Source organism: Henningerozyma blattae, chromosome 2, assembly GCF_000315915.1.
Source record: "Henningerozyma blattae CBS 6284 chromosome 2, complete genome".
Classification (NCBI taxonomy): Eukaryota; Fungi; Ascomycota; class Saccharomycetes; order Saccharomycetales; family Saccharomycetaceae; genus Henningerozyma; species Henningerozyma blattae.
This window is the reverse complement of record NC_020186.1, coordinates 157,902-172,754: the sequence shown is the minus strand read 5'-3', so window position 1 is coordinate 172,754 and position 14,853 is coordinate 157,902. Positions and strand designations below refer to the sequence as shown.

Below are 14,853 nucleotides of genomic sequence, written 5' to 3'. Positions count from 1 at the left end.
CTCCCTACACATATATATGCACGGGCAGTGCGGCTCATAGGCCTTGTTGTGCTCCACATTGAACACGCAGGTAATAAATGAAAAATATCAAGTGCGTGGTCATCGGCGACGGTGCCGTCGGTAAGACCTCGTTGCTCATCTCCTACACCACCAACACTTTTCCTCAGGACTATGTTCCCACTGTCTTTGATAACTACACAACCACCATGTCTTATACTCCGTCGCAAGAAGACTACAATTTGCTCCCGACAAAAACAAGTGGCGGTTGCAAGCGGTCTGCAGCTGCCAACGCAAACACATCGCGAAACCCGTTGTATTACAAACTGAACTTGTGGGACACGGCGGGCCAAGAAGAGTACGATAAACTAAGACCCCTGTCGTACCCTCAAACAGACATCTTCCTCATTTGTTTCAGCATTGTCGAGTATTCCAGCTTTCTCAACGTGTTTGAAAAATGGTTCCCCGAAGTCAAACAAATCACAAACTGCCACAACTCGCAGTTTTATAAACTCACTGGCAAGTACCCGATACTGCTTATTGGCACGAAGTCTGATTTGAGAGACTCTGCTCCGCCTGGCTCTACTGTTTCCGATGAAGAAATACGTGAGTTGGTGGCCCAACACAAGTTTGCTGGCTATCAAGAATGTTCCGCAGCTTTGCAACTCGGAGTCAATGACGTCTTTGAAAAAGCCGTCGATATAGCCGTGTTTGAGCCGCTGAGGGCAAAACACCGCGTGACACTCTCGTCTGCTGCTGTTGGTGGGCAGGTGCAGATTGTAGACAAGAAGCCCACCTCCCAGAAAAAGAATAAAGACTGCAACTCCAGCTCCAAGTCCAAAAACAACGAGAGAAACAAGAAAAAACTGGCCACAACAACAAACACAAGCGCCACGACAAACACAAGCGCCACCTCGTCGAACTCGCCTCCTCGCTCCTCTGCAGACAAACTATCCTTCTCCCTCCACAGCAAGAAAAAATCTCGCATCTTCAACAACTCCCAACAAAATGTAACTTCTAACAACAATTCCTCTTCATCCTCCACAAACACCCACTCAACCATCCCTAATGACGGCACAAAGAGTTGTGTCCTCATGTAATAATACACTAATAACAACAGCCCTACCACCCAGATTACGTCCTGCATGCTCCCTACCTCCCTATCTCCAAGTTTATGTTTATATAATACATACATACATTGCCTGTTTATATACATATATATACCTGCTTATATACATCAAAGAAAAAAATAGTGTTTAATTTCGCCTTTTGCTTTCCGCATGAACTTCCATTTCCGCTTCCGAGCGCTGGAGGTGAAAAATTTTATCTCATCATCAATCAATTAAAAAAATTTTTATGTCTAAAATATTTCATTAAACATAGCCACTACGGCAACCATAACACTCTAAGCACAGCAATGTCAGAAAAATTGACTAAAAAACAATTGAAAGCAAAACAATTCCGTACCCCCAAGACTGAAAAAGACTTGGCAAAGGAACAAGCCGCCAACGCACCTGCTGCTGCTCCTGTGAAAAAGAGAAAGACTAGAAGAGGCAGAAAGGGTAAACCCCGTAGCACCTCTTCAAACAGATTCATCATCTTTGTCGGCTCCCTCCCTCCAAACATCACCCAATCAGAATTACAAGCTCATTTCAAATCAAGTTCCCCAGATGTCATAAGAATCAGAGCCGACAAAAATATCGCATTCCTGGAGTTCGATCCTGAAAAAGATGACTCCAATATCCAACACAGAATGGATATTGCTCTGTTACAACATCGTACCGTCATCAGAGAGAAAAAGATTAACGTAGAATTGACCGTGGGTGGCGGTGGTAACAGTAAAGACAGATTGGAAAAATTACAGAAAAAAAATACAAAGATGGATGCACAACGTGCAAAGAGATTGGAAAAGATAAAGACATCTTCATCGAAATTATCTGCAACCACAGAATCTTCCTCATCCTCCTCAACCACTTCTGCATCAACTACTACCACAGCAGGCGCACCCCCCTCGGTTCACCCTGATAGAGCTAAATTTTTGAAATAGAACCTCATCCCTAAGGGCGGCCCTAACGTCCGCTCGTTGTACATTACTAAGTCCCACTACTCTCGTTTGTCCCTTGGCTTTTAATATTTATTTGGATATATATAATAATCATATACACTGTTTCTCTTTTTTTTTTGTTTATTTTTTTTTTTTGTAATTTTTTTTTAACTTTCGTACCTCATTGTAATAACATGTATGTAAATTTAGGCGTTTATAATTATTCCAACTCGAATTGTAATTCGAATTCCATAGAATATACTCCATCTATAATGCAAAGTGTCTCTAGTATAGAGGAAACACCCTCAACAACCTCGCATTCTTCCATACCCCGGATTTTCCATTTCACGTATACCCCACAAAGTTTAACCATTTCTCCCCCCATCGAGTATTATCAATATTTAGGTGGATCATCACAATTCTCTTCAAATTCGGAGTTATCTTCTTCGTATCCGGGAAACATTTCCAATTCCGAAAACAATTCCGACCTAGAATTGCCATTATCATTGCAACAACAACAACCACTCCACTTCTTACCTCCAAAGGGACTCAAGACGCATGTGAAAATACAAAACAAGTATTATATCAATCATTCTATTAAAGTTAATGAAAAAATCATTGAAAATCAAATTACAATATCTAAATCTCATAACATTTTCAAAAAAAATTTACCCAAAAACATTTCCATCATCGATTCGACTCAGTGGAAATCTCCTCCCGTCACTCAAGTAGAAGACAGATTCATCATACCACAAGAAAAGTTTAGGAAAAAAAGATCACATTCCCCAACATTCGTCGAAACAAGTAGACGCCCCTCTCAAATCTTTAATAAACTCAAGATTTCCAAGTTGGCTCCTACAAATGTAACTCCGGATTATAAAAATTTTATCAACTTGCAAAATGATTCAAATGATTATTCTTGTACTTGTGATAGTCCTTTGAAGTTTAAAAGAAGAAATTCTTCATCGCTGAAATTGATTAAATCTTTTAAAACAATTGGTAATTTTTTCACAAACACAAATACAAATACAATTACAAACTCCAATACAATGGAACCCCCCACATTGGAAGACATCACAATAGGGGATTCACAAGTAGATGATTCCCCTACCAAAAATTGTCAAAAATGTCAAAAATGTCAAATCAATACTCAACGATATTTTAACAAGACCCTTTTCCATTCTTTACATCGGATTTCCCAAGAGAAATTCGATTCCAATTATATATCAACTGATCATAAGACAAGTAGTGGATCTAGTGGCGTAGTAAATATAATGAGACATACCAAGAACAATCAATTATTTGCCATCAAGAAATTTAAACCCATTTTCGAAAAGGAATCCATCAAGGGGTATTGGAAGAAAATTTCTACTGAATATTGCATTGGTACCACATTAACTCATCCAAATATTATTAAAACATTAGAAATCTTGCTCGTGGATAACAAACATTTTTATCAAATCATGGAATATTGTCAATACGATTTGTTTACCATTGTCTCCAAGATGCAAATGTCATATCAAGAGATTTGTTGTTGCTTTAAACAAATATTAAAGGGAGTTCAATATATGCATGACACTGGGATGTCGCATCTTGATTTGAAATTGGATAATTGTGTAATGACAGCAACAGGTGTCGTCAAATTAATTGATTTTGGTACTACAACGATTTTCAAATATCCATTTTCCAATCAAATCTTCCAATCTACAGGGATCGTGGGCAGTGATCCATATTTACCACCAGAAGTGTTTCTTTTTAATAGATATGATCCACGACCTGTTGATGTTTGGTCTTTGGGGATCATTTTCTTTTGTATGGTGGTGAAACGATTCCCTTGGAAAATCCCCATCTTAGTAGATGAATCGTTCCGGTTATTTTGTTTGGGGAGAGACTCGAACTCTCTTTCACAAATCATTTGTCAAGTTCCAGACCCAGATGAGCCTTCACCTTCTATAAACTCTTTAAAACAATACACCTCTGAATATATTGCCACTCTATTAAATGAACCACCAAATATTGGACCTTCAAGAATCTTACGAGCATTACCCAAAGAAAGTCATTCAGTAATTGGGAGTATGATTGAAATACCACCAGCATATCGTGCTACAGTAACTGAAATTTTAAATTCTAATTGGATCACAAGTATACAAGAGTGCACTGTTACTAAAGATGATCAAACGATACCTGGCCCATTTTGTGATCATACAAATCTCACAAGAATAAAAACAACAATATCAAACCCTCAATCTTCCACCAGACTAATAGCGTGATTTACTTACATGATACGATACTATACATATATATATATTTATTCAGCAACATATATTCTAGATTACTCTCGAAGTGTCACATTGTCCATATTCTTATTTTTATTTTTATTTTTACCCCGGTTTTTGTGTCGTGACTCGGCTCTTGTCTATTTCCAGAAACAGAAGTCCGAACAGGCACATACATCATATGCCGTGCGCGGGTTTCTGTGCCTAAAATGGTCGGGGTAGCCGCATGACCGCACAGACCAGACCGCACGGGATCGACATTCCCGTATCAGGCATTCTAGAATCACCCGGAGCGACCCGACACGTGCTACGCGTTTCGTGTGTCACGGTGGGGCCATGTAGCCCGAAGGGGGTAACCAAGGGCTGTTTTGGGTAGAATCCACATACTCCAGGATCCATTATTCTATAGACACATTATTGAGGGGTCGGACGGGATCAGCATATACATTTATATATATTCATTTATACTATATATCATTATTTTGTATATGCTATTTATATATGCTTATATACTTAGTACAAATTGCATTCCCTATCTTGCAAATCATTTTTCCAAAGAGAATATATATATATATATATATATATATATACTACCACGATTAATATTTTCACCACTAAATTTTCTACTATTTAAAAAGAAGTAAAAAAAAACTTTGATTCACAAGAAGAAGTTTTTTTTAAAAAAAAAATCTAGCAAATCATGATATTGTCAACTAATAAATTGGCAGATCATACAAAAGCAAGCACACTCATGGATCATTCCACTACCACTAACAGCACTCATCTGCCACAGACTGTGATGCCAGATATCTCTAGTCTTTCGATTTCATCGATGTCAGATTATCATGCGTTTGAATTCCCTGGTAAGACACTTCAGAAAGAGAACGTCATTGATATCTTAGATCGTCAAGGGTTCATACCCGATGATTTGATTGAGAATGAAGTAGAATGGTTTTACAACTCGTTGGGTATTGATGATTTGTTTTTTTCAAGAAATACCCCTGAATTGTTAGCTAATTTGATCCATTCACTTTATTCTTCCAAACTGGATTCGTTTGCCAAATCGAAATTGAACAATTCTGACAAGACTCAAATCTTTAATATCAAGAACAAGATTATTACCAATGACAATTCGGCTATATTCATGGAATCCAACGGATTGGGACTCAGAATGGACGATGAAGGTAAGACACAGCCTGCAAAGCAACAAAAGGAAACATCTCCCTCTTTTAACATCTATAACAATGTAGACGAGTTTTGCTCTCCTTATGAATTGGATTCAGAGATTGATGATTTATATCTCGATAATAAAGAGAAGAAATGTGGTCGTTTAGTATCGTTTTGGACACCTGAAAGTGGGTTGAAATTGACTTTTGTCTACAATAGTAATTTCCCAGAAGTCGATATTCAAAAAAACACATTAACTTCCTCTCAATTGTTTAAAGGTGATATCGATTCCATTAGTGACAAGACTATGGTTAAAGTCACATCATTGGAAAATAAGAAAATGTACGGTCTTTTAATCAAATTGGTTCAAGAAAGAGAGGGGCCTGTTATCAAGACGACTCATTCTATGGAAAATAATGATGAAGTTCGTATGTTGGTTGCATTCAAGAGATTTACTACCAAAAAATATTATTCTGCTGTCAATTCTTTATTCCATTATTATAAATTGAAACCTTCCAAGTTTTATGTAGAATCATTTAATACCTCAGGTATTAATACCACTGCAGTCCCCAATGAAAATGATTCATTCTCTAATAAATTGGCAAATGAAGGTAAAAAAATCAACAAAAATAATGATGTCATCATTTTCTCCATTTATTTGAATAAATCTAAACAATTAAATGAAGGTGGGTTAACTTATTCATTAGAACAAGCAATTACTCAAATTGAAAAAGAAGCTTCTTTATTATATGCAATTCCAGAAAACGCATTCCATTCAGTATACTTAGAGAGACAATTTTCTCCACAAGAAGCCATCTACGCTCATATTGGGTCCATTTTCATTAATCATTTCATTAATAGATTAGGTTCTGATTATCAATCTCTATTGACTCAATTGAATCCGAAAAAGACTGATACCCTTCTATTGGAATTGATTGAAAAAATGAAAAGAAAATTAAGAACAGAAACTTATTCCCAATCAATGATCATTAACACTTTCCATAAATATCATAAAGTTGTTTCTAAATTGTACAAGAATTTTGCAGAAATTCATTATTCTTATGATAAGGCAAAAGCTTTGGAAAATACTTTATCTTACAAGAGGTTGGAACAATTAGAACCATTTGCCAATGAGCAAGAATTTAAAGCTTATTTGGATAAATATATTCCAAACGATTCGCCAGATTTATTGATTTTGAAAACTTTACACATCTTTAATAAATCAATCTTAAAGACGAATTTCTTTGTCACTAGAAAAGTAGCCATCTCCTTTAGATTAGACCCAACTTTAATAATGTCCAAGACAGAATATCCAGATACTCCATATGGTGTTTTCTTTGTTATTGGTAACACATTTAAGGGGTTCCACATTAGATTCAGAGATATCGCCCGTGGTGGGATTAGAATAGTTACTTCTCCAACTCAAGATGTTTATGAAGTTAATTCAAAGAATGTCATTGATGAAAATTATAACTTAGCTTATACTCAACAAAGGAAAAACAAAGATATCCCAGAAGGTGGTTCCAAAGGTGTTGTCTTGATGAATCCAGGATTATGCTCTCCAGATCAAACATTTATTGCTTTTAGTCAATACATCGATTCTGTCATTGATGTTTTGATTAAAGATCCTTTGAAAGAAAAATATGTAGATCTATTAAAACATGAAGAAATTCTTTTCTTGGGTCCAGACGAAGGTACCGCAGGATTCGCCAATTGGGCTACATTCCATTCTAAGAAGAGAGGTTGTCCTTGGTGGAAATCTTTCTTAACAGGTAAATCATCAGATTTAGGTGGGATCCCTCATGACAGGTATGGTATGACTTCCTCAGGTGTAAGAGCCTATGTAAATCAATTATATGATACTTTGAAGATCACTGATAAGCCAATTAATAAGATGCAAACTGGTGGACCTGATGGTGATTTAGGTTCTAATGAAATCTTATTATCTTCTTCAAATGAAGTCTACGTGGGTATCGTAGATGGTTCTGGTGTATTATGTGATCCAAATGGTATTGATAAACAAGAATTGAGATTATTGGCTAAAAAGAGACAAACTGTTTCTGAATTCCCCGCTGAGTTATTAAGCAAAGACGGGTTCTTTGTGTCAACTTCAGATATGGAATTGAAATTACCAGATGGAACAATAATTGCAAATGGTACTACTTTTAGAAATACTTTCCACACTGAAATCTTTAAATTTGTCAAGAAAATTGATATTTTTGTTCCATGTGGTGGTAGACCAAATTCAATTAATCTATCTAATTTACATTGTTACATTGATGAAAGAACTAATAAGTCAAAGATTCCGTACATTGTTGAAGGTGCAAATCTATTTATTGCTCAATCCGCAAAAATTGCTTTAGAAGAACATGGATGTATCTTAATTAAGGATGCTTCTGCTAATAAAGGTGGTGTTACATCTTCTTCTTTGGAAGTCTTGGCCTCTTTAAGTTTAAATGACGAAGATTTCGTTAAAAAATTCGTTGGACTAAAAGCAGGTGAAAGAACAGAACTTTATAATAATTATGTTGTAGAAGTTCAAAAGAGAATTTATAATAATGCAAGTAATGAATTCAAACAATTATGGGCGATTAGTCGTCAAACTGGTGAACCAATTTCTCAATTATCTAATATCCTTTCAGAAACTATTAACAAATTAAATGATGATTTAATCGATTCTAATGAACTTTGGTTAAACGATGTCAATTTAAGAAACTATTTGTTATTAAACAAAATTCTTCCAAAATTATTAGTAGATACTGCTGGTCCACAAAAAATTCTACATAATATTCCAAATGCATATATTAAGGCCTTATTATCAAGTTATTTATCAAGCTCTTTTGTTTACGAGTTTGGAGTTGATGTGAATGTAGGAAAGTTTATTGAATATATTGGAAGACTAAGAAGAGCAGCTGAAAAGGCCAAAAATGTTCATGAATTAAATTAGCTTCAACTCTTTTCCAACATATTTTTACTTTCCTCAATATTTCTATATCTCTTATCTATAATCATTTATTTATCTTATTATTTACGTATATATTTTTAATGAATTGTCTAATGTTTTGATTTATGAAAAATAGGTTGTTTTTTTTCCTATAACTTATAGTTGTTCGATGCTAAATCACTTCAGATTAATTGATTAGGGTTGTACGTCCTTAGTCTGTAGGCTTTTCGGATAACGTCAAACTAAATTCTCTAATATCCCAGAAAAAAAATTATACATTAAATAATTCAAAGGGTTTATTAATAATTTGAAAAGCAAACAAAAATGTTTAAAACGATTAAAAATTATTGAATTCATAATTTCAATAAATTACATTAATATATGTCACTCTCAATTAAAAATATAGTGGATTTGAAGAATGAATTAGCAAAAGAGATCAAAACAATAGAAAACGATAGCGAAATATTTACTCAATTAAATAATGCTCATTTACGTAGACCAAAATATGAAAAAAATCTATCGAATAATGAATTGAAAAATGATCTTGGTACCTTAACCTCGTTAGTTTCATCACAACTTTTTTTTAACAAAGTGAAAATATCTCGATTAGCTTGTTCGAAAATTCTCGATCATACGCTAAGAGGAGGTAATGTTGAAGTTATGGGGATGTTAATAGGCACAACTGATTATACAGAATTTATTATATATGATAGTTATGCTTTACCTGTGGAAGGAACAGAAACAAGAGTCAATGCTCAATTAGAATCCTACGAATATATGGTCAGTTATGTTAATGAGATGTTGCAAGGTCAAGGAAATTCTCACAGAACAGTCATTGGTTGGTATCATTCACATCCTGGTTATGATTGTTGGCTCAGTTCAATTGATATGCAAACTCAAAACTTAAATCAAACTTATCAAGACCCCTTCGTAGCAATAGTTGTAGATCCACATAAAAGTTTAAAAGAGAAAAAATTAGCCATTGGTGCATTCAGAACAACAATAAATACCGATGATGATAATATAGAGTCTCTGAATAATACAAATGAAACCATTGATCCCAATATTGGTACTGCTGAATCACCAAAATTATCTTCATATGAATTAAAAGTAGAGATATTTGAATCAAAATATGACGGCGCACTAAATAACTCTAAAATGAAATTTGAACGCCCAAATATCGATAAAACAAAAAGAACTATATTAATGGAAAGGGTTGTTGATAATTTACTTCAATGGAATAATTATGACAGAAATAACGCTGAAAATCAAGATCCTACTACTAGAAGCATTGTAGGCACACGAACTAATTTGGAGCCGTATTCTGGACCGCATACTAGTGGTACAAGATCTGCATCAATTATTAGCTTATCATCTACAGCCAACACCAGTGATGTAGATATGGAAAATGGTCAAACAGATGTAATTGGTAGTCCAACTAGTAGTGTTAATACTCTCGATCAAGTCTTTTTTAACTTCCAGATCTGCTCCGACTAGCAACAGAAGATCAGCAAACTTCTCAAGAGAATCGATTCAAAATACGTTCGAAAATTCAGAAAGAATCAGAACAGTTGTGATAGAAACCACGATAGAAGCTACAGAAATGAGTAAAAATATACTAGAGTCTGACTATGAAAGAAACAAGCAAAATTTAAACATCGCCAATCTAAAACAGTATCTTACATTAAGAAGATATAGAGATGCATTTTCATTAAATGATGTTAGCATATAATGAAATCCCAGAATGGAAAGATAGGCTATCATTTGTGTCGGCACTAAACTTGTCATCAGAATAAGATATAGCTGTAAGATTAGAATCCACAGGACATTCTTTGATAATATTTATTCGTGCTCCAAAAGATAATAACTCTTTATTCGTTTCTGAATTAATTTGAATACTTTCATTACAAGTAAACAATCGAGTTCTAGGTTGGCCGCCAAACTCTGTCAGCGCAGAAGACCAATTAACAGCATGACCATTATCTGTTCCTATTGTCAGCCCGTTTGTGGGCGATAAATACCCTTTATACTTTTGTAAGTCCATTGTAAATGGGAGTTGTAATTGACTTGCCACATGGTCAGATTTGCGGACATCTATAACATCAATGCAATCGCTCGACCTTTTGATCGCATATATATATTGCTCATTTATACTTAATAATATTTGACTAAATCCGTTCCCATGCTGTGTAGAAAATATGTATTTAAGCTCTTTTTTACCTCTAAAGTCGATTCTAAATAATTTGTTGTTATACGTGCCGCAATATTTAACCATATTTTCTTTATTAGAGAAAGATTCATCGAAGCATGATACAATTGATTTTGAAGTAATTTTATTGCCGGTACCATACCATTGACTAACTGGATATTTCCGACTGATATTATATAAGCATACTTTGTTACGAATAGTTCCACTTAAAAGATATTGATCATTTACGAAATCTAAAGAAAATGGTACTTCAAAAGCTTCATTCATAACATTTGTAGTATTATAGGTAAAAATTGGAGATTCACAGCTTTTATCAGATAGTTGATAAAGCTGAATTGGTAAATTTCTTGACCCAATTGCAAGAATATTCAGATTTGATTCCTCATTATATAAAGAGTGCCTTTTATTTAAGGCACTTGATATAATCGATTGACTTCTAAAAAATCTGGTAAATGGTAGTAACTGATCTCTCTCATTAAGATTATCTATATTATCAAGTTCATCAAAGTTTGGAACAAGGTACTCTCTAATGCCATAATCATCGTTTACTGTTATAATAGATGATCCATCATTGGACCAGTATAAATCTTGACAAATATTAGCTTTTAATAAGGCTGTATCATCAGTAGCAAATTTGGAGTCCCGTAATTCAGGGAAAGTATAATTTAACTTCTTGTATTTTTCATTTCTTGAATGACAAAGGCCGTTCTCAATGTTCCATATTCTTTTTAGATTTTTGGAGTGGAACGTACTCTTTGTAGAAGCAATTTCCTTAGATTTTGTAGATTCAACGTTTAATATCATATTTTGTATTATTTCGAGAAATAAATTATCTTGTTATTCTGAATTTATGCAATTATTGCATTTTCTTTTTTTTCTAAAGGGTATCTTAACATTTCATCCAATGGTAAAAGTTTTAATTAAAATTGCATTATTATTGAAAAAAAAAATGAAGATATAAATCAAAAGCTAATGCGCTACAAAAAATAAATGATAAAAAAATTATGTAGTATTAATTATATTCACAAATATTCTATATTGTGCTTTGGTAGAATATAATGCTTTGTTTTATAAAATGAAGTCACAATGATAGTCATTCTATATGATATAAATTATACACTCATAGGCAAAAGATGAACCCTTTGTAGGAATCGATATTAAACTTTGCTGGCCCTTTTAAATATTATAATTAAAATGACTATTATTAATGTAATAATATTGCTGCCACGATTGGTTGTTGTTATAGTTAAGATGTACGTTATTAGATATGGAATTATTATGCGTTAAAATTAGTTATGTAAAATTCAATTTTTTCTAATAAAGAAGATTTTATTAATTTAATTGAAATTAAATTGTTGATCAACATTAGAACCAAAACCAAATGTATTGCCAGCAGTTTGTGGAGCCATACTTTCATCAATAGCATCATCTTCTTCACCGAAATAAGTTTCAATAATTCTGTAAGCTTTATCATAAATTTTTTCATTTTCGTTTTGTTGACAGTTAAATATATTTTCCATACCACCAGCTTTTTCAATATATTCAGCAAATTCATTGAAGTTCAAACCACGAACTTCCTTGTCATTTTCACCAGCCTTCAATATATTTTCTAAAGCATCTAATGTAACTTCGATAATTTTAGTGTCAGCAATTTCTAACAAATCACATAATGGCTTTATACAGCCTTGAGAAACCAAATATCTAATAATCTCTGGTCTACTTAAACCACCGGAAGAAGCATTTGAAATAGCCCAGCATGCTTCCTTTTTAGTTTTATATTCTGCGGTTTCCAATAGTTTTATTAAAGAAGGAATAATGTCGGCATCAATAACAGCTTGGATTTGATCAGTATTACCTGCAGTTATATTCGAAATTGTCCAACATGTTTCCTTTTTAATGGATTCCTTTGGAGAATTTAAAGTATTTCTTAATGCAGGTAAAACACCACAGTTAATAACGACCTGAGTTTGTAAATCATTACCGGTAACAATATTACCAACAGCTCTTAAAGAAGGAGTTTGCACCAAAGTAGATTGGTGGTCTAATAATTCGACTAATCTCTTAGGGATTCTTGCATTAATGACAGCTTCGATGGCTTCTGGTGGTCCATCTGACAAATAAGAAATAGCCCAGCAAGAATCAATTAAAGTTTCGGTATCCAAGGAATAAATTAACTTAGCTAAAGTTGGTAAAGCTAATGAAACGATTGACCAATCTGGTTGTGGTTTTTTACCTCTGCATAAATTGGATAAAGTCCAGGCGGCAGTTCTAATTAGGGAGGTCTTGTTTGTGTTGAATAGATTCAAAATTGGTTCCATGGCACCACTTTGTAAAACCAAATCTCTATAATCGGTAGAATCACCAGCAACATTACCTAAAGCCCAAATAGCTTGTTCTTGAACTTCAACAGAACCAGTGTATAATAATCTAATAAATAATGGAATGGCACCGGCTTCAACGACAATTTTTGTTTGTTCAGAAGTACCTGAAGCAATATTTGTTAAAGCCCAAGCAGCTTCTAATTGAAGCATTTCTGGTTGATTTTCATTCATGAAATTAATTAAAGTTGGAACCACACCAGATTTGATAACTAAATCAATTGGTGGATTTGATTCTCTTGAAAGTATTTGTCTGAATTTAACAGTAGCAGACAACTGTTGTTGCATATCAGTGGATTGAATTTGTTGAATCATAGCAGGTAAGTCATTTGTTAGTTGTTCATAGAACACCTTATCCGCCTTTGCATGCTCTTCTTCATCATCAGAATCTGCAGAAATAGTTGAAGGGTCGAAATTTCTTCTTTTTGTTAGAGCTTCTTCCCTTTTTTGCTTTCTTAATTCAATTTGCTGATTATCTCTACGACGGCGTAATTCATCAGCTGTAAATCTACTCTTATTTTTATAATTGGTTCTTCTATATTCTGGAACGAATTTATTAGATGTGTTATCTAAGTCAGACATTTTCAATATCTGGATAGTTTGGTATCGGTTACTAGGGTAATGAGTCCTTAATGGTACACCTATGAAATATTAATCTACAGCTAAATCAACAGTATAAAGGTTTGCTTACTACAGTGTTCGATAAGTGTTTATTTGTTATATTTATGAAATGTATTATACTTTTGCTCATCATCCATTGGAGTTGCAAAAATTTTCCAGAAATCCAGAGAAGGAAAAAAAGGACAAAAAACACTCGCAAAAAAGAGCACGTGACTAAACATTGCTTTCTAGTTATAATATTTTTATTTCAAGAGCAGTCTGCTAAATTGTAGATTTATTTTCTAGTTTTATATAATAATATATATTATAAAATATTTAAAACTATAACAGTATTATTTTCACAAATAGGAAAATAATTATTCAAGTGTAGCATGTGAAAATTATGAAAGAATTTGGTTTTGCAAAGAATAAAATATCTATTTCATGAGATAATACTTTTACACTAGAGAAGAATTAAATAAAGACACTTTTTTTTTTAAATTATTTTACACGAAGCAAAATCTCTCAGGTTTACGGATCAACTGTACTAACTTTTTAGCCATGAATTAGAAATATATGAGCAGAAGTAATAGACAGAGGAACAGTAGATAGTTTGACTAGAAGATATCAATTCTTTGAAATGATGGAAGAATATTTTTGAGCAGTTGTTACTTCGCCGTGTTTCCAAATTCCCCTTATAGAAGATCCTCCGCGGCTGCCTCGCCAACTCAATGCCGAGAAATAGCGAACAGTTCCTAAATGATCTTAAAATGATCATATTCAGTAATGTAATATCAGAAAGCTTATACATAGTGGAATTTATATAAATAGGCAAATTGTAGGAAATTTCGAAGCGTCATTTACTTTGTATTGTATTCTTTGCAAAGCACTGTTCGGTCAAAGCGATAGGCTTATTGGCAAATTACAACCTACTTTAATAATGATAAACAAAATGATAATAGAGATTTTTCTTGTCCAATTTTGGGACTTTTGGTTTGTAATGTACTTTCTTTCAGTATGTTACCTTTTGTTTTTAACAGATAGTTACCTTCTAAATATATTTAATAGTTTTCGAATTGACCAGCCTTCAAAATTATCAAATCAAAAACAATATTTAACAAAAATTGTTAATAATAAGTCAGTTTTAAACATTGCCTAGGTTATTCTATTTTCTGTTCTTTAAATGGAGAAAATAAGAGCAGTGCACTAGTACCATATTAAAAATATCTGTTGCTTGT

At 33.5% G+C, this 14,853-nt stretch overlaps 7 protein-coding genes across 7 annotated transcripts; 5 read left to right on the top strand and 2 right to left on the bottom strand.

Moving 5' to 3' along the window:
• Positions 1-77: 77 nt before the first annotated feature.
• RHO5 (Rho family GTPase RHO5) lies at positions 78-1,097 on the top strand (the record flags this gene model as incomplete). Its single annotated transcript, XM_004178393.1, has 1 exon — positions 78-1,097. One exon carries the CDS (start codon positions 78-80, stop codon positions 1,095-1,097), a length of 1,020 nt encoding a protein of 339 aa, XP_004178441.1.
• A 317-nt stretch (positions 1,098-1,414) lies between these two features.
• On the top strand, positions 1,415-2,044 carry NOP6 (Nop6p; the record flags this gene model as incomplete). The annotated part of the gene is made up of 1 exon (XM_004178392.1): positions 1,415-2,044. One exon carries the CDS (start codon positions 1,415-1,417, stop codon positions 2,042-2,044), a length of 630 nt encoding a protein of 209 aa, XP_004178440.1.
• A 191-nt stretch (positions 2,045-2,235) lies between these two features.
• TBLA0B00770 (uncharacterized protein) lies at positions 2,236-4,311 on the top strand (the record flags this gene model as incomplete). The annotated part of the gene is made up of 1 exon (XM_004178391.1): positions 2,236-4,311. One exon carries the CDS (start codon positions 2,236-2,238, stop codon positions 4,309-4,311), a length of 2,076 nt encoding a protein of 691 aa, XP_004178439.1.
• A 757-nt stretch (positions 4,312-5,068) lies between these two features.
• On the top strand, positions 5,069-8,431 carry GDH2 (glutamate dehydrogenase (NAD(+)); the record flags this gene model as incomplete). Its single annotated transcript, XM_004178390.1, has 1 exon — positions 5,069-8,431. The coding sequence occupies one exon, from the start codon at positions 5,069-5,071 to the stop codon at positions 8,429-8,431; it is 3,363 nt and encodes a 1,120-aa protein (XP_004178438.1).
• A 378-nt stretch (positions 8,432-8,809) lies between these two features.
• RRI1 (COP9 signalosome catalytic subunit RRI1) lies at positions 8,810-9,925 on the top strand (the record flags this gene model as incomplete). The annotated part of the gene is made up of 1 exon (XM_004178389.1): positions 8,810-9,925. The coding sequence occupies one exon, from the start codon at positions 8,810-8,812 to the stop codon at positions 9,923-9,925; it is 1,116 nt and encodes a 371-aa protein (XP_004178437.1).
• A 214-nt stretch (positions 9,926-10,139) lies between these two features.
• SWT21 (Swt21p) lies at positions 10,140-11,441 on the bottom strand (the record flags this gene model as incomplete). Its single annotated transcript, XM_004178388.1, has 1 exon — positions 10,140-11,441. One exon carries the CDS (start codon positions 11,439-11,441, stop codon positions 10,140-10,142), a length of 1,302 nt encoding a protein of 433 aa, XP_004178436.1.
• A 533-nt stretch (positions 11,442-11,974) lies between these two features.
• Positions 11,975-13,597, bottom strand: TBLA0B00730 (importin subunit alpha; the record flags this gene model as incomplete). The annotated part of the gene is made up of 1 exon (XM_004178387.1): positions 11,975-13,597. One exon carries the CDS (start codon positions 13,595-13,597, stop codon positions 11,975-11,977), a length of 1,623 nt encoding a protein of 540 aa, XP_004178435.1.
• Positions 13,598-14,853: the final 1,256 nt, after the last annotated feature.